Source organism: Argopecten irradians, chromosome 12 (assembly GCF_041381155.1).
Source record: "Argopecten irradians isolate NY chromosome 12, Ai_NY, whole genome shotgun sequence".
In the NCBI taxonomy this organism is placed as follows: domain Eukaryota; kingdom Metazoa; phylum Mollusca; class Bivalvia; order Pectinida; family Pectinidae; genus Argopecten; species Argopecten irradians.
Window position 1 is genome coordinate 21,651,442 of NC_091145.1, and position 19,300 is coordinate 21,670,741.

Consider the following 19,300-nt stretch of genomic DNA (forward strand, 5'->3'; position numbering starts at 1 on the left):
CCGATTACTTTTTTTGGCTGTAATCAGGTTTAAAAATGATCATAAAACCAAAAAAAAAAAAAAAAAAATGATAAATTTCTTTGATCCGGTCTTTTGATGTTAAGTTAACCATATTTTCAGTGTCGAATAAAAACACTTATGAATCATTTCCGCATTGTAGTACTGACATGTTTAACGTTCCCGAATTCGCATTTCGTTTGCGTTTAAAAAGACCTCGTTATGGCATGGATTTATGTAAGATTACAAAGTCAGTTAGGCTGAGTACAGTTAGGTTACATTTTATCGTCGAGCTATATTAGTTCACGTCTATCAAATACAGTTTTTGTCTATTCCAAAGGTCGACCAACAGAACGGGGCAACACATATATGTGCAATAATTGATATCACAGTCAATTTAATATGCAAAATAGTTCAATATGTACACAAACACTTTAAACCATTCATTACAAATATGCAATAGCTCTACAATGAAGACTAGACTATTTCAAAATACGGACAGTTAACACTAGGACAAATGTAGTACTATGTAAACAAGAGGCCCAGAGGGCCTGTATCGCTCACCTGGTTTTTTGTTAGTAATTATCACAAGACTCTGACAATTAGAAAAAAATAAGCAAAATTGAGTCTCAAAGTTTAATTTTGAATCACAACCATACAATGATGCTATTGATACCATACAAATATGCTATCCAATACATAGGAAGTAGTAGCCTAATTGACCTTTTTGACCTCGCATCTATTGCCGTCTAAGGCCCCGGGGGTCAGCCCTATCATTTGTACAATTTCAAATCCCAACCCTATAAGGATGCTACCATTGCATCATAAGTGCTCTTCCATTCTTAGTTGCAGAGAAGAAGTCGTTTATATGGAAATAGCTAAATTAACCCCTTTTGACCCCACCCTTCAGGCCCCCCGGGGGGGGGGGGGGGGGGGGGGGGGGGGGGGTCAGCCCTATCATTTGCAAAATTTTGAATCCAAACCCTATAAGGATGTAACCATTGCATTATGAGCGTAATCCCATGTTAAGTTGCAGAGAAAAGGTCATTTATATGGAAATTGACCACTTTTGACCCCGCCCCTCAGGCCCCCGGGGGGTCAGCCCTATCATTTGCACAATTTTGAATCCCCACACTTTAAGGATGCTACCATTGTATTATGGGTGCTATACCATGCTTAGTTTCAGAGAAGAAGTCGTTTATATGGAAATAGCCAAATTGGCCCCTTTTGACCCCGCCCCTCAGGCCCCCGGGGAGTCAGCCCCATCATTTGCACAATTTGGAATCCCCACCCTATAAGGATGCTACCATTGCATTATGGGTGCTATACCATGCTTAGTTGCAGAGAAGAAGTCATTTATATGGAAAAAGCCAAATTGACCCCTTTTGACCCCGCCCCTCAAGCCCCCCCCGGGGGGGGGGGGGGGGGGGGGGGGGTCAGCCCCTATCATTTGCACAATTTGGAATCCCCACCCTATAAGGATGCTACCATTGCATTATGGGTGCTATACCATGCTTAGTTTCAGAGAAGAAGTCGTTTATATGGAAATAGCCAAATTGGCCCCTTTTGACCCCGCCCCGCAGGCCCCCGGGGGTCAGCCCCATCATTTGTACAATTTTTAATCCCCACCCTATAACGATACTACCATTGCATTATGAGTGCTATCTCTTGCTTGGTTTCAGAGAAGAAGTCGTTTAAATGGAAATAGCCAAATTGACCCCTTTTGGCCCCGCCCCTCAGGCCCGCGGGGGATCAGCCCCATCATTTGTACAAGTTTCAGTTAGTAGCCCATAAGGATGCTACCAGTCAAATTTTGTTGAAATCCGACCAGCGGTTATGGAGAAGAAGTCGATTGTTGACGGACGACGGACGACGGACGCCGGACGCTGCGGTATCCCATAAGCTCACCTCGGTCCTTCGGACCAGGTGAGCTAAAAACGGCTTAAAATAATCAGCATTTAAGGGACAATTTAGCCCGTAAAGTTTGCGTATTTATCGGAAACAAATAGATTTTAGTGGAATTTGGGATAGTTAGTATTTTTTTATATGTTTCAAAAGAAATGTAGAACAATCGATTTGTGAAATAATTCGCTTCGTGTATAGGGAGCAGAATAAGCCTTACTCAACTGTTCCTTTAAAACGTCTAATCAACTCCGTGGAACTTGCAGGGTATGTTGCGAACAAAATAATTATAATTTTTATATTGATATAATAGGCCTTGTTCAAAATTGGCAGACATCCTGTAGTTTATAGCATGCCTTTTAGTGATCGGATATGTTTCACATCTCTTTATCCACGACAGACGTACGTAGGGAAAACTTGACGCTTTGTGCTTGTGTAACATCTTATCTATAATGCATAGAGACAGGAAAATTTCATGTCTCATTCTTGTTTGTTATTCTTAGCGATAACAACAATTTATGTTATGAAATCAAGAAATATGGATAGCTATACCTATTTAAGAGAAATTTTGAGTATCGTTATTAAAAAAAAAAACGTAACTCGAAAATAAAACCTTATTGACTCACCGAAAAATACAATAACCTTCAAAAGCAAATACGTTTCTATAAATGCGTTCCTATGAACTTAAGTGCTACGATTGGTTTTTGTATGGATTCTTAGATAATTTTAATTATATGATTTGTTGTAAGTTAAATTAATGCGAATGACCAGACAATCTTCATATATATAAACATACCTCTCCAGTGTTAAAATGTGTTCACCAAAATGCAGGTATCCATGGGTATATAATTGTATACACTTTCTATTTCATTTCTGAATAAAGAAGGCAAAATTCGATTGGAAGTTCGGTATGAATCTCGCTACAAAATATTGATGATAATGCTGAAACGATATTGTTTCAAATTCTGAATGGGTAATGCTTAAAAGGCGAATTTATTTGCAATCTCCTTAACGTATATCTTCATACCATGATTATTTTCACCATATAATGACTTATACTAAATTATCAAGTTAAACCTAGATTCTTATAAAATCGTCAATAAAATAGGAAGGAGGACCATATTTAGAGCTCATAGAAATATCTAAACGTGTTGTGGAAAGCGTCCTTACAGGTCTTAGTCACACATAAACATATTGACATAAGATGAAATGATAAGTCCCATACTGAAAGGGACGTATATAAAGCCCAGGGTATACTGAGTATGTCAAACGACTGTGTTCCCCTTCATCATTGACTGACCGGGGACACGTGAATCTAGATAACAGCCATGGTGAGTAATTACGACTTAAATACAGGGATATAATATTTTTGAATTATTTTTTTTTAATTTTGAATGTATCAATTTCATTTTGATTTTTTTTTTCGATTTTGGAGCTTCACCACAATTGTTAAATTTGTTAGTTGGACAATATACAAGAGGCCTAGAAAGCTTGTATTACAATTGGAGTCCCCCGGTTCTTAGCTTCAGAGACAAAATTTTAATTGAACATGATTTTAGAGGCTTGAACCAATGAACTGAACAATTATGAATCTCATCCGCATAGATACGCTACCATCGAAATATAAAATCGAGTCATTGATATGAAGATAGTGAAACTGACATCTTTTGTCCCCATCCATCATGCCCCTGGGGGTCAGCCCAATCATCAGTACAATTTTTAATCCCAACCCCTTAAAGATGCGACTTATACAAAATGAGTGATATTCAATGTTTAGACTCAGGGAACAAGTCATTTATATGGAAATAGCTAAAGTAACAAAATATTTATTGACAATAACAAATATACAGAGGCTAAGTGTAACTAAAATATTTATTTTTAAAAACATGGAAATAAGAAGAATTATTTGCAAATACACATGCGACAAAACTTTGGCAGTTTTTGTAAGCTTTAAATATCAAGGTATTGGTGAAAAGAGTATAATCTAGACTTGGTAAGAATGACTGTAAATGTGCATTTTTCGTTTGTTCACTAATTTGGCACTTAAAGTGGTAAAAATAAAACATCAGGCTAAAATGCTGCGCTGAATTAATTAAGGCCTGCACAGATAGACTAGATTCTGAAATTAATAAAACCAAGTTTAGTTAATTTAATCATTAAGATTACGTTTGGTATTCCTTACATAACATTCACCAAACATGTTCAAAAAGCAAACATGCTCTCCACGACTGTAATTAAAATAGTTCGAAATTCGGAAAAAATGGTTAACAAATGACAATATGCACAGCTAGGGCCCTAGGGGAACCTGTACATGAAATTTGAGAACGATCCCTTTAGTATTTTCTGAGAAATAGCGATAACAAACTTTAACTATCAAAATCCAAGATGGCTGCTTGGGGGCCATCTTGTTGACCAATCGGTCCCAAAACGTAATATGCACAACTAGGGCCATAGGGAAACCTACATATGAAATCTAAAAATGATCCCTTCAATATTTTCTGAGAAATAGCGATAACAAACTTTAACTATCAAAATCCAAGATGGCTGCCTGGCAGTTAACACATCTAGGTGCCTTGGGAACCTACATATGCAATTTTAGAATGATCCCTTCACTACTTTCCGAGAAATAGCGATTTGAATAGCCCACCATCTGATGGTGGTGGGATAAAAATTAATAATCAAAAGACATTACAAATGCCGAGAAAATATTCTCCTAATGCATTAGTTGTTCTAAATTTGTTAAAGTGAACAGTCGGGCAAGGATGGCTAAAGTCGGTAAAAATGGCGTGAATGTATCCACTATAATTTCTTATGAAATGGAAAAATAAAATCTCTCGTCAAAATCTGTCTGCGTACGAAGAAATTAATTTAAAGTATGGAAATTCTAAAACGTCCTCCCGGCTCACTATGTCCTTGGTTACATTTCCACGCAGCCTCGCTTTCAATGCTTTCAAATTTTCTTTACTTTAATGGTTAGAACTGGGAAACTAAGCAGAACTTTGCCGTCGTATTAATATGTGAGAACATTTGGAAGGCCAATGAACGCATTTAGACTGGTTTTCTTTACCCGACTATTCACTTTAATCAAAAATTATTTTTGAAATGTCAATGTTATTTGCGTGATGGATGATTGATATTGTATCAGTATATCACGAGTGCATTTATGGTACGGAACTTTACTTTAGTGCAAGTGCACGCTACTTCCTCACAAGGTCATATATATTCCATGCATGTTCCATATGGCGTAAGTGCATTTGGCTTGTCATTTGCATATCATGGTAGTCAAGTGGTGAAAAGATACCACTAAAAGAGGGGATCACAGCTATGCGGGTATAAACTAGACAAGGTCATACACTGTAATAATATACAAAAAAAAGTTCATAACTTCAGATATATTGAGGACATTGAAACTTAACAAGAGCTCTTATCAGTTTGAGGTTTAGGTATCCCTTTTGGACTGTCCTTTAATAAGATCACTTTTTTCAGCCATCTTTTTTTTCTGGGTACAGAGGTCTTTTGTAAAGATAGTTAACTAATGGTACAAGATTTACTATTTTTGAAACCACATTCGTGATCTTAAATAAATGGTTACCGATTTTCATTTTTTATGACAATATGTATTAATAAGGATTTGTTTTTAATATTTCTGTAACCATTCTGGTAATTGTATTCTTGATTCTATAAACACTAAATCAATTTTCCTTATCAACGTATTGTATGATCATACAGTACTGTATAGCGCTTTAAATTCGCAGGGTCAATGTTTCGCGGTGTTGATTACGTAACATATTCGCGGGGATTTAATTTCGCGGTGCACCTGCTCCAGTTAGTTCGCGGATAACTTGTACATCGACATTGTTTTAAGTCATTATTATTCAAACTTGTTTACATTGCACATTAATTTTTTAACTAGCAAATTTTATTTGCGATTCCTTTCCGTCGTTTGTCCTTCTTAGTTATTTGATCACTCACCTTTACCGCTGTTTTTTTCTAATCTCTAATACACTTCTTTATTTTCCCATTTAACTACATTAATGTAACTCCAAACAAAGCAATTTTGAAGCTGATTATCCAATATAATTGATTTTTATAGGCCCTCTTCACATTTCTCGCCATATTTGGAATGACGTTCGCCTCAAGCCATGCCTACGAGTGTGATAAGACAGCGTCAGTGTGTGAAACAACCCTGGTGATCGAAAAGAAACTGACCATGATGCATGATGTAGAGCTCCAGGTTTACCCTTACAACGGTAAAATATATAAATACGATGTAGTTGATCCCCAAAAGGCCACACCGATCCCTACTGAGGAAGTCATGACAGCTGATGGCTGGGAAGAGAACAGGCTCGTGGTGGTCGCTAATGAAACTCTCTCCGGTCCCCCGATCATTGTGTACAAGGGCCAGCGAGTGATTGTCCATGTTATAAACAAGCTTTATTCAGACACCGTGACCATACATTGGCACGGTCTGCACCAAAGGGGAACGCCATGGATGGATGGCGTCCCCTTTGTCACACAGTGTCCAATCCTCCCCAACCAGAAGTACACATATGATTTTACACCTGAACAATCTGGGAGTTACTGGTACCATTCCCACGTTGGCAACCAGAGGACCAAAGGAATCAATGGAGCTTTCGTAATACGGGAGCGGAACCAGGTCATGAAGGAGCATATCATGACGGTCCAAGACTGGAACCACTTTTGGGGCGCAGACATGGATCACTTGAAGCTGAAGTATGGCGATTTCTGGAACCGAATACCAGAGAAAACGAGGATGTCTGTGGATGGCGGCTTCTTTGACCCATTTTACGCAACCTCTGTTCTAATTAACGGTAGAGGGCGATACTACTCCAACACAACAACTGGAGAAAACAACGGCGCTCCCTTGTCGGTATTCCAAGTAGATAAAGGAGATAGTTATCGGTTTAGGGTGATCAACGTTGGTGCTATATACCCCATAAGAGTTTCGGTAGACGATCATTCTCTGACAATAGTCGCTTCAGACGGATATGATGTCAAACCTGTCGACGCAGAATCGTTCATTATTAATCCCGGTGAAAGATACGACTTCATCATTACCGCAAACCAGACTGTTGGTAACTACTGGATACGAGCGGAAACACTTGAAATCAAGTTACATAGGGTGGAAGCTATTCTTCGCTACCAAGGGGCGCCGGAAGTGGAACCCACATCATCACGAAGAACTTGCACACCGACGGATAAATGTCTCGTTGTCAATTGCCCTTTCTCAGATTACCCGGTAGCTGACTATACAAACTGCTTACGTTTTGATCACCTTAGGTCCGCAACAAATAACGACCCTGCGCCAGAACCAACCTCTGCTGATACATTTAAAGAACATTTCCTGAATTTCGCTCTACCTACCGAAGTATCGTCAATCAATGGAATAGAGTTTGAAGATCCTACAGTTAATGTTTTAACGCAACCGTTCGAGATCGAAACCTCGTGTGATAAAACTGACTGTGGTGAGGATAAAACATGTACATGCACGCATTCTCTTGCAACTAATCACAATGACGTCGTGCAGCTGGTGTTTATGAATATGGGGATAGGAACAGGAGATGCACATCCGGTACATCTCCATGGTTACTCCTTTTACGTACTGAAAATGGGATATGCTACCTACAACATGACAACAGCAAAATATATATCTCCTAACAAAGACATCAACTGTAGGGGTGGCGGGGATGACGTGAGTTACTGTAATAGCGCCACGTGGAGAGATTCGAGCTGGCTCGGAAATAATATCCCTGGTCTCGAGCTGAAGAACGCCCCTCGCAAAGACACATTGATCATCCCTAGTGGTGGATATGCTGTTGTAAGGATCAAGGCTGATAACCCTGGGGTTTGGATCATGCATTGCCACATTCAGTATCATGCGACACTGGGTATGAAGATGGTACTTAATAGTTCGTATCCATTGCATCCAACTCCTCCATTGGGCTTACCTGTTTGTCATGACTTCCCGCCGTCACCATATCGACAGAATCTCTATGCTAGCCAGGCTGCAGCTATGTCACACGGGACAAGTGCTCCACACCAATCCGCTACTCGTATGTATGCTTTTCTTGGCATTTAGATCATGTTGACAGTATCTTCTTTACATCATCTTTGAATGTTCGTCATTGCATATATAATTATCCGATCTCTAGTTAAGATAATGATTTTATCCGATTTTGGCCGACATTTTGGACAACATTTGAATTTGCATTAATTTAAAATGCATAGATTGAAGCATTTATTTTTTCTGCATATTCTAAATAAAAAAAATTGAACCTATGCATTTTAATCACTAAAACCATTGCGTTAGAACACGCGACAATATTACAATGTGTGAGCTACTGTAGTGTTTCATGTATGCAATTTATGTTTCATAATGGATCTTCTTGTACAATTTTAGTCATAAAATGTTTAATCGTTGTAGATCCGAACGGAATGACAGCCACCCCACCAAGCTACACTGGCAATGGTCCCGTTGTTGGTCGTAAACGTCGGGAATCTGGGAAACTAGATGTTCCTGAACACAAACACCTGTATCCTCGGAAAGAATTCCATTAATTGGACATTTTAGGATGCTCTAAGTTTCTGTTTAATGCTTTAAGTTACTGTTTCATTAATGTTGTTTTTGCTCTTCTATATTCTTTTATAAATACAAGCTTGCTTTATTAAAAGTCTTATTTGTTTAAAACACCGTTTTGTAAAATGTTTTCAACATGTGAAAAGTAACGTTTCAAAATACCAGTAAAGTAAATATTGTATGCATACATCAATGTAAAGACACTATTCAGAGTGGTCTATTGGGTATTGGTGCACGTGCATACATGTAACAACGTATACAGAAACAATTCTTGGTATTTCGGACTAACCTCTACTGACGCTGCCATTTATATTTCTGGGCAGCCTCCCTTAATCTTTTCATTTGGTCTTTTCAGATAACCCTTTTAACCAAATCATTGGTATTTTGGGTGAACTCCTGCTAACTTAGTCATTGGTCTTGCGGGCCATCCCCGTCTAACCCAGTCATTTGTCTTGTGAAGGAACTTTGCTTATCAAGCTATGGGTCTAGCGGGCGAACTGCTGCCAAGTCATTGGTTTTGTAGGCAAAGTCTTTCTCAGTCAGTCATGGACGTCCTGCTAACCAAGTCATTGGTTTTGTAGGCAAAGTCTTTCTCAGTCAGTTATTGGATGTCCTGCTAACCAAGTCATTGGTTTTGTAGGCAAAGTCTTTCTCAGTCAGTTATTGGATGTCCTGCTAACCAAGTCATTGGTTTTGTAGGCAAAGTCTTTCTCAGTCAGTTATTGGATGTCCTGCTAACCAAGTCATTGGTTTTGTAGGCAAAGTCTTTCTCAGTCAGTTATTGGATGTCCTGCTAACCAAGTCATTGGTTTTGTAGGCAAAGTTTTTCTCAGTCAATCATTGGACGTTCTGCTAACCAAGTCATTGGTTTTGTAGGCAAAGTCTTTCTCAGTCAGTCATTGGACGTCCTGCTAACCAAGTCATTGGTTTTGTAGGCAAAGTCTTTCTCAGTCAGTCATTAGACTTCCTGCTAACCAAGTCATTGGTTTTGTAGACCAAGTCTTTCTCAATCAGTCATTGGACATCCTGCTAACCAAGTCATTGGTTTTGTAGTCAAAGTCTTTCTCAGTCAGTCATTGGACATCCTGCTAACCAAGTCATTGGATCGGGCTAATTTATGTTACCTGCTAACCCATTTATTATACTTTTAACCTTTGTTTACCATGTATCAGCCTTTTTAACTGACTCCCGATAACTCTGTCATCGGTTGTTTGGCTTGTCTTTCTCACTGAATCCTGGTGGATCCTGATTAAATCTTGTTTTCTGATCTTTTAGATAGTCAGTTCAAGCAATTGTCAGATGTTGTAATGCACATTTTATGGGTCATTACTGAAATTCATTCGTGAAAGGTTTCCTAAAAACATGCACAATAATATATTTAATTTCACTGTCCTCCCTTTGAGCTTATTTGAGCAAAATTAGGTCAGAAAAGTAATTCCAGTCATTTTTAAAGGGTTCAAGGGAAGTAACTCATATTAGTTTTGTATCTGGAATGTCTAAAGTATATCAAAACATTCATATCTTCCTTAATGATAATAAATCAATACTTACTATTCTTGATGTTTCTTTACCACTTTTATTTATCAGGTCAGAGTTTCTTAAACTTGGCATCTAAAAGCAGCCTAAGAACTATAATTATAGTTGAAATCTCAACTAAGATCATATAATAATTTTGAAATGACACTGAGTGCATATCCCAAGGACAGTTGCAGTAATATGACACACAAAAACAGAAACTTTTAATGTCTGTCTGCCTGTTTAGACTCAACAACATAGAGCAGGGTGTGCTGATTTAATGGTTCTGTTGATATATTTGCTAGAAAAAAGTCTGTTTGTGATCTTAGCGTGTCTATCATACAATTACAACATCCTCACTGGAGAATCTGGCAAAACACTTACGGACACAAAAAGATAAGATTCAATTAATGTCTGTCTTATAATACCATAGAGCTGGTGGTATATATATATACTTTCGCAGGTATGATATTTTAATAATTTTGCAAATCATTGCTATGATTATGAAAATTTGATCCGCAAAATATTGAGAAATGGTTGCATCATAGATTCCCTGATAGCCAGGTTCACAAAAATCTGAAATCAGTAAAACTTAATTTTTCTGTATTTAGTTCAAATCATGAAAATTTTGACCAGCAAAAACAACTGGCTAAGCAGTATATCCTATAATGTCGATGAAACAGTTTGATCCGTCTAAGCCACATTCCAATCTGAGTTACTTCAGTAATGATGGAGAGGAACAAAGGGAAGTAACTCAGATAGATCAAAATTTCTTGTACTCCACAACACATGTGAAATGTCAGCCAATGATCCTTGTGTATCTGTCATACAATCACAATGTCTTTACTGGAGATTCTGGATAGGATGGCATCACAAAGAGAGGATATAGTCAACTCAGCATCAGTTATTTTGTAAATCTGGAAAAAAAAACATATTACATATAATATCTAGTTTTGTTACAGAATATTTATCTAATTTTGTTACATATGGTATTGATTTTTGATAGTTTTGATCAATTTCAAAATAACTGCTGGTCTATGCAATATATTAAATATGGCCATACGGGAACAATGACCTGTGTTTCAAGTCAGTCTTTTTTAAAATATTGAAGTAAAATAAGAAGCTCAAACTTTTCAATAGTGGTAATCGTGTAAAGTTAGTTACTTTTGTAACTGAAGAAAAATATGAATTCCTCTGCTCCTGTTTTTGATAGCGAAAAATTACCATTCACCAGCAGTGTAGCAATCTAATTAAAATAAGACTTGTAATTCTGCTCCAGTACGATACTTTATACACTTACACTCCAAAACAAGATCTAACAAGGGCAGTTCAGGGTCACATAAGTATGACCCCAATGGTTAGCCAAACAGTGTGTCGCCTACGAAATCGTCAGTATGGTAAATTCTCTCTGAACTCTAAAAGGCTATTAGCTATATATAGTATGTCCCGAGATGTTCCGATTCTAGGTCAGATGTCATGCTGAGGTGACCCCGAACAAGAACTTGTTACATCTTTTATTTGAGCGTAATGTAGAGTATCCTAGTAGAGCGGAATTACATCTTTGATTTTAAATAAATTGGTTGTGTAGCATCTTTAACATTGAAAATTCAATAAGATCCAACACTAACAATAATGAATTGATGATGTTTTACCTTTTTGATCAATGCTATGTCTGACAAACCAGCCACTTCTGCCACATCAATGAGGTCCCCCTGTACACAGGGGAGGATAGACTTGAAGACAGACCCATCACTATCATCCGTGATGGCCACCATAACACTGCGGTCAGTGTCAGCTAGGCCAAATTTTCTAAAAGATTCCGATATCTGTGAAGTATATGATAAGTTTTGGTGAATAATTGTAGCATTTTAGCAAAACGGCATTTAATCTTGCATACTGTATATATAGGCTTCACATTACTATTTTTTTTACATATAATACAAATGTATCTAAAACAAGCGATCCCAGAGGGATCTTGGCGCCCACCAAAGAATGATCTATGTCTGACAACAGAAAGAGGGATCTTTTCCCTGCTTTTCAAACTTTTACTACATACTATATATGAAACTTGAGAAAGATCCTTTCAGAACTTCCTGAGATATGTAGCAGTAACAAACTTCAATTATCAAAATCCAAGATGGCTACCTGTCAATCATCTTGCTGACCGATAAGTTCGAAAATGCACGAGACCCCTTCAGGAACCTGCACATGAAATTTGAGAAAGATCCCTTCAGTACTTTCTGAGAAATAGCGGAAACAAACTTTAACTATCAAAATCCAAGAGGGCCGCCGTTCGGCCATCTTGTTGACCGATCTGTCCCAAAATGCAATATGCACAACAAGGGTCCTAGGGGAACCTACATTTGAAATTTGAGAGTTCCTTCAGTACTTTCTGAGAAATAGCGGTAACAAACAATCGAAATCCAAGATGGCCGCCAGTCAGCCATCTTGTTGACCGTTTGGTCCCAAAATGCAATATGCACAACTAGGGCCTTAGGGGAACCTACATGTGAAATTTGAGAAAGATCCCTTCTGCACTTTCTGAGAAATAGCGGTAACAAACTTTAACTATCAAAATCCAAGATGGCCGACTGGCGGCCATCTTGTTGACCGATTGGTCCCAAAATGCAGTATGCACAACTAGGGCCCTAGGGGAACCTACATGTGAAATTTGAGAAAGATCCCTTCTGCTCTTTCTGAGAAATAGCGGTAACAAACTTTAACTATCAAAATCCAAGATGGCCGCCAGTCGGCCATCTTGTAGACCGATTGGTCCCAAAATGCAATATGCACAACTAGGGCCCTGGGGGAACCTACATGTGAGATTTGAGAAAGATCCCTTCAGTACTTTCTGAGAAATAGCGGTAACAAACTTTAACTATCAAAATCCAAGATGGCCGACTGGCGGCCATCTTGTAGACCGATTGGTCCCAAAATGCAATATGCACAACTACGGCCCTAGGGGAACCTACATGTGAGATTTGAGAAAGATCCCTTCAGTACTTTTTGAGAAATAGCGGTAACAAGAATTGTTAACGGACGGACGGAAGGACGGACGGACGGACGACGGACCACGGACGAAAGGCGATTTGAATAACCAATCCATAATCTTGATCAACACTATCTAAATTGACAATGAATTACAGGTACAACGTGGTAAGCAATATGTGATAATAATTTGATCTGAAACAAATGCATGTAAAACAATATATTAATTTGATCCTTTCTACAGTCAGAGTGATATTACTCTTAAAGCAACAGTTTAGTCAGGGAGTACATTGAAATCTTGATTTAGCTAGAAAATAAACAAGTTCTAAAGAAAGTTGGTGCACTAACAAAATACAGAAATGTGAACATTAGAATTTGAAAAACAAGCAAATTCGTGGAATTTCAGGATATATTGTAGGTAAACATTATTGAGGTTAGGTTTAATCTTGGCCAAGCCCTTAAGGCATTTGACCTTGTTACCAAGTTTGAAGAAAATTGGTTAATATTTTTTAGAGTTATTGCAAAGAAATGGCAGAAAATGACTTTTTTTTAGAAATAAATCAAAGGACCATAACTCTGCTAAAAAAGGTCCGTCGCAAGTGGTGATCGAACTTTGCTGAGCCCTTAAGACATTTAACTTTGTTACCAAGTTTGAAGAAAATCGGTTCATATTTATTAGTTATTGTATGGAAGTGGCAGAAAATAAATCGGAGGGCCATAATTCTGCTAATTAAGATCTGCCAAAAATGGCCATCGATCTTGGCTAAGCCCTTAAGGCATTTAATTTTGTTCGTAATTTTTAACAATATTAGTTTTAACATTTGTTTTTTTTTTATAATTATTTTATTTTTCCAAAGCATTTTTACAAATACAAAACAAAAGATTATCATCAATCGTCATCTGCCACAGCAGTTTCATTCATCATCATCATCATAATCTGCTGCACCAGCTTCATTCATCATCATCATCATCATCATCATCACCATTCATCATCATCATCATCATCATCATCACCATCATCATCATCATCATAATCATCATCATCACCATTCATCATCATCATCATCATCATCATCATCATATCATCATCATCATCATCATCAACATCATCTCATCATCATCACCATCGCCATTCATCATCATCATCATCATCACCATTCATCGTCATCATTATCATCGCCATTCATCATCATCATCATCATCGTCATCACCATCACCATTCATCATCACCACACATCATCTTCACCATCACCATTCATCATCATCATCATCATCATTCATAATAGTCATCGTCATTACCATTCTTCATCATAATCATCATCACCATCATTTACGAACATGATCCTCACTCCCACATCCACACAGACACACATATTGGCATTTAACTTTGTTATTAATTTTTAACAATATTAGTTTTAACATTTGTTAGTTATTACACAGAAACTGCAGAAAAAAGAAGAAGACATTTATAGTAGATTAAAGGGCCATAACTCTGAAAAATAACATCCGCTGAAAGAGTTGTTCGAACCTGGCAAGGCACTTGTTACCAAGTTTGAAGAAAATTGATTAATATTTATTACAGTTATTGTACGGAAGTGGCAGAAGCTGACTTTTTTTTATTTAAGCATAGGGCCATAACTCCGCTAAATAAGGTCCAATGAAAATTGTGATCGAACTTGGCTGAGTCCTTAAGGCATTTAACCTTGTTACTATGTATGAAGAAAATAGGGTTACATTTGTTACACTTATTGCACGGAAATGGCAGAAAATGACATTTTAGTAATTCAAAGGGCCATAACTCCGCTAAATAAAGCCAATCGACAGTCGGGATCAAACTTGGCCGAGCCCTTAGGGCATTTAATCTTGTCACCAATTTTGAAGAAAATCGGTTTACATTTGTTACAATTATTGCACGTAACGAAGTGTTACAGACAGACGGACAGACAGACATACAGACAAACCCAAATTAATATCCCTCGTTTCGGAGAAAGCGGGGATTAAAAAAACCTTAAACAGAAATTATTTTTGATATATACATGTACTTACATTTTTTGTTGGTGATAAACTGAACAGGATTTCTGTGTGAACATTCTTTGTCATCATCTTGCTGACTTTATTTAAATGCATCGCTCTGTTTGCAGCCATAACCACCTGGATTGGGTCAACTATCTAAAATGATATCAATACAATGTACTCACTGATGACATATGTACAAGCATTGAGGAAAAATTGAATATTCATTTCATTTAAGGATCATGCCAAATACATGTAGTCAGCTATATTTGATAGTTACTTTCCACTACAAATATTATTTCATATTACAAGGCTATTTATCACATCTCATTTACTGATTTCCACTCTTCAATGAATAAAGTCACTGTACATGTATATCAATGTACATGTATATCGTACGCAAACTACACTAAATTTCTCCATGTAAAAATTTTATATGGGTCTTCAGTAAACAATATGAAGATACACGCAGGAAAACAGTATTACCATATATGGTCAAGTGCCCTAAATTCATCAGGGACCTATTTTCGTCATGTTTACAAATTGGAAATATCTCATTAACTATCGCGTGATTTCATAAAGAGTGTCGTCTGCCAAAGCAAATTTGATCAAGGAAGATTGGTCTTGCTTAAAAGCGAGTATGTATTGTAACCAAGTGATTTTATAAATATGATGTAGCAATATACCCCAAATGAAGGTATTTTCTTAAGTCCATTTTAAATGAAACTTCAAAACAATACCGTCAGTGTTTGACTGTCTGTGTGCACTGATCAGCAGTATGTCAACAAAGTAACGGAAGTCATCTGTCTGATCATGTGATTCATAGAACAGATTTTGGGTTATTACAAATTATTTTGGCGATTCAACTTACCCGAAATTTTTGGTGAAGTACTGTTGGATACATAACGTTATTCTCTGTAAACAGGGTTTTGCCACTTTCCATGACCAATAGGTATAAAGATTTAAAATTGATGTAACTACATTTGTACAAGAAATTTTCAGCTCAAATACGATCTCATAAGTGTCTGTTGCTCATCATTTATTTGGAGTGATCTCAATTTTCTTAATAAGCGAAACAGCCCCCCTGACGAAAATAGGTCCCTATTGTGTCGGTCTTTACCCAGTGACCAGCGGTTAGAAATCTTCCGTACTGAGATAGATAAATAACGAATTGATAGACAACTTGTTGTACAAGTAAGACAAAATATTTTATATTTGTGTTGATAAAACTGGAACATTTGATTTCTTGCTGGTTTGTTGATATCCGAGAGTATTTGATTACCCTGACGAATATTGGTCCTCCAAGGGTATTGTATGCAACTTCTTATGAGCTGCGCTCTTACAAGGCTTTGCCTTAACAGGTTGGGCACAACCCTGCACATGGGTACATTTGAGCAACAGTTACCTGTTTGAGTAATCAATACATTATGTGTTGTCACAGAATTACACATTTGGGTAATTATAACTTATTGATTACTACAAACAGCTAGAGTTGTTGAAATCAGTATAATCTTAGAATACATCTAAATATGAAGGTTTCTATCAATCAACATCAATAATGATATTGTTGTTTCTTACCATAGACGTTTTTAACAGTGCTGCTTCAAATTTCCCAGTCATCACACATTGTCTTAACTCTTTCGCATTGTCAACATTTCTAAAAAGCGCCAGTGTCACAGTCGAATCAGGGTACAGTTCATTTCTTATGACCTTTGCAGACATCCTGGTAAGCTTTCAACACGAGAAATATCTTAATCACAGCTATAATTAAGTAAATGTCGCATTGGTATTGTTATTGCATGCGTCTTTTTTGGACACCGGAAGTGGTTACCATTTTATAACTTTAAACGCTGAAGAGCGCCCACAGCCAACTATTTATCTCCCTTTCGCTGGCACTCCGCGGCATTTTCTAATTTTATTCTAAATCTTTGGTTTCATTGATTTAAAAAAAATGTGTTTAATAAATAAATAGACTAATACAAAAAGAAGAGATATGTTTTGTAATTTAGAACAGCAACATTATAATTTCAGGCAAACCATTGCAGTATATTTTCGGAGATCTACACGTGTATGAGGTCTTATTCCACCTGGGCCGTTTTCGATTATACGGTTTGACTGGTTGGACCTAAGTGTTCGTTTATTAATTAAAGACGGACCTGGGGCTTTTACATTGTTTTCAGACGAGCCTAAGCAAAGCCCTCACAGGCCTGTATCGAAAACTGCAGGTCCGTCAAATTATATACTTGAAATAATGACTTAAATCAATGGTCGAACCGGTTGTTCCGAATAAACGAAAACGACCCTGATTACACTGGGTGGATGTACCAAAATGACGGTCGAAGCGTCATGGTTGTACATTGAGAAGGGGAGATAACTCCGTGTAACACCACAGTCGTCGCGAATTTAAAATATATCTAACCAACAGTAGCAAATTGCAAATTTTAGGTATAATTAAACAATGTATGTGCCCGGTGGCAGTGTGATTTGTTCAAATGAATGACCTTGATTTTCATTCAAGAGGTCAAATAGGCCAAAAAATTTTAAACGACTTCTTCTCAAGAACCTAAATGCACAGGATATTCATATTGGGCCTGCAGCATGCTAAGATGAAGGACACAGGGGTCAATTATAGGCTAAAATCTTTAAACAAATTCTTCTCAAGAACAGAAAGGCCCAGGATACTCATTCTGGGCCTGAAGCATGCTGGGATGAATGACCTTGACCTTCATTCAAGGTCACAGGGTCAAATAGGTTAAATTTTTTAAACGACTTCTTGAGAATAACTAGGAGGCCTAGAGACCTGATAATGGGCCTGTGACATGCTGGGATTAAGAGCTACCAAGTTTGTTTAAATGAATGACCTTAATCTTCATTCAAGGTCACAGAGGTCAAATATGCTAAAATCTTTAAACGATTACATTGTATTGTGCTAATAGTCAGATGACCGTTAAGGCCCATGGGCCTCTTGATTTTTAGCACACCTGGCCCGAAGGGCCGATGTCCGTCGTCTGTCAACATTTCCTTTAAATCGCTACTAGTCCTAGAGTTCTGCATGAATTGAAACCAAATTTGGCCAGAAACATCCTTGGGGGAAGGGGAACAGAGTTTGTATGAATTTTGGCTCTAACCCCCGGGGGGCAGGAGGGGCGGGTCCCAATAGGGGAAATAGTGGTAAATTCTATAAATCGCTACTACTCCTAGTGTTCTGCATGGATTAAAACCAAATTTGGCAAGAAACATCCTTTGGGGAAGGGGAACAGAGTTTGTATAAATTTTGGCTCTGAGCCCCCGGGGGCAGGAGGGGCGGGGCCCAATAGGGGAAATAGAGGTAAATCCCAAAATCGCTACTTTTCCTAGAGTTCTGCATGGATTGAAACCAAATTTGGCCAGAAACATCTTTTTGGAAAGGGGAACAGAGTTTGTATAAATTTTGGCTCTGAGCCCCCAGGGGGCAGGAGGGGCGGGGCCCAATAGGGGAAATAGAGGGAAATCCCAAAATCGCTACTTGTCCGAGAGTTCTGCATGGATTGAAACCAAATTTGGCCAGAAACATCTTTTGGGGAAGGGAAATAGAGCTTGTATAATCTTTGGCTCTGATCCCCCGGGGGCAGGAGGGGCGGGGCCCAATAGGGGAAATAGAGATAAATCCTATAAATCGCTACTACATGTAGTTCTGGTGTTCTGCATGGAGTGAAACCGAATTTGGTAAGAAACATCCTTTGGGGAAGGGAAACAGAGCTTGTATAAATTTTGGCTCTGAGCCCCCAGGGGGCAGAAGGGGCGGGGCACAATAGGGGAAATAGAGGTTAATTCTATAAATCGCTACTAGTCCTAGAGTTCTGCATGGATTGAAACCAAATTCGGCCAGAAACATCCTTGGAGGAAGGGGAACAGAGTTTGTGTAAACCTCGGCTCTGACCCCCGGGGGCAGGAGGGGTGGGGCCCGATAGGGGAAATAGAGGTAAATCCTATAAATCGCTACTAGTCCTAGAATTCTGCATGGATTTAAACCAAATTTGGCCAGAAACATCCTTCGGGAAGAGGAACAGATTTTGAATATATTTTGGCTCTGACCTCTCGGGAGCAGGAGGGGCGGGGTGCAATACAGGAAATAGAGATAAATCCTATAAAACGCTACTACATGTAGTTCTAGAGTTCTGCATGGATTGTAACCAAATTTGGCCAGAAACATCCTTAAGGGAAGTGGAATAGACTTTGTATAAATATTGGCTCTGACCCCCCGGGAGCAGAAAGGGTGCGTGGTGCCCAATAGGGGAAGTAGACGTA

The 19,300-nt window shown here is 38.1% G+C and overlaps 2 protein-coding genes across 2 annotated transcripts; one reads left to right on the forward strand and one right to left on the reverse strand.

The window, feature by feature from the left end:
* Positions 1-3,057: 3,057 nt before the first annotated feature.
* Positions 3,058-8,594, forward strand: LOC138336175 (uncharacterized). Its single transcript, XM_069285517.1, has 3 exons — positions 3,058-3,230; positions 5,993-7,973; positions 8,345-8,594. Exons 1-3 carry the CDS (start codon positions 3,228-3,230, stop codon positions 8,476-8,478), a joined length of 2,118 nt encoding a protein of 705 aa, XP_069141618.1. The 5' UTR covers positions 3,058-3,227; the 3' UTR covers positions 8,479-8,594.
* Positions 8,595-10,048: 1,454 nt separating this feature from the next.
* Positions 10,049-16,859, reverse strand: LOC138336176 (EKC/KEOPS complex subunit TPRKB-like). The gene is made up of 4 exons (XM_069285518.1): positions 16,592-16,859; positions 15,047-15,169; positions 11,665-11,838; positions 10,049-10,929 (listed from the first exon to the last, which is right to left on the reverse strand). The coding sequence occupies exons 1-4, from the start codon at positions 16,733-16,735 to the stop codon at positions 10,837-10,839; spliced, it is 534 nt and encodes a 177-aa protein (XP_069141619.1). The 5' UTR covers positions 16,736-16,859; the 3' UTR covers positions 10,049-10,836.
* Between the last annotated feature and the right edge of the window lie 2,441 nt (positions 16,860-19,300).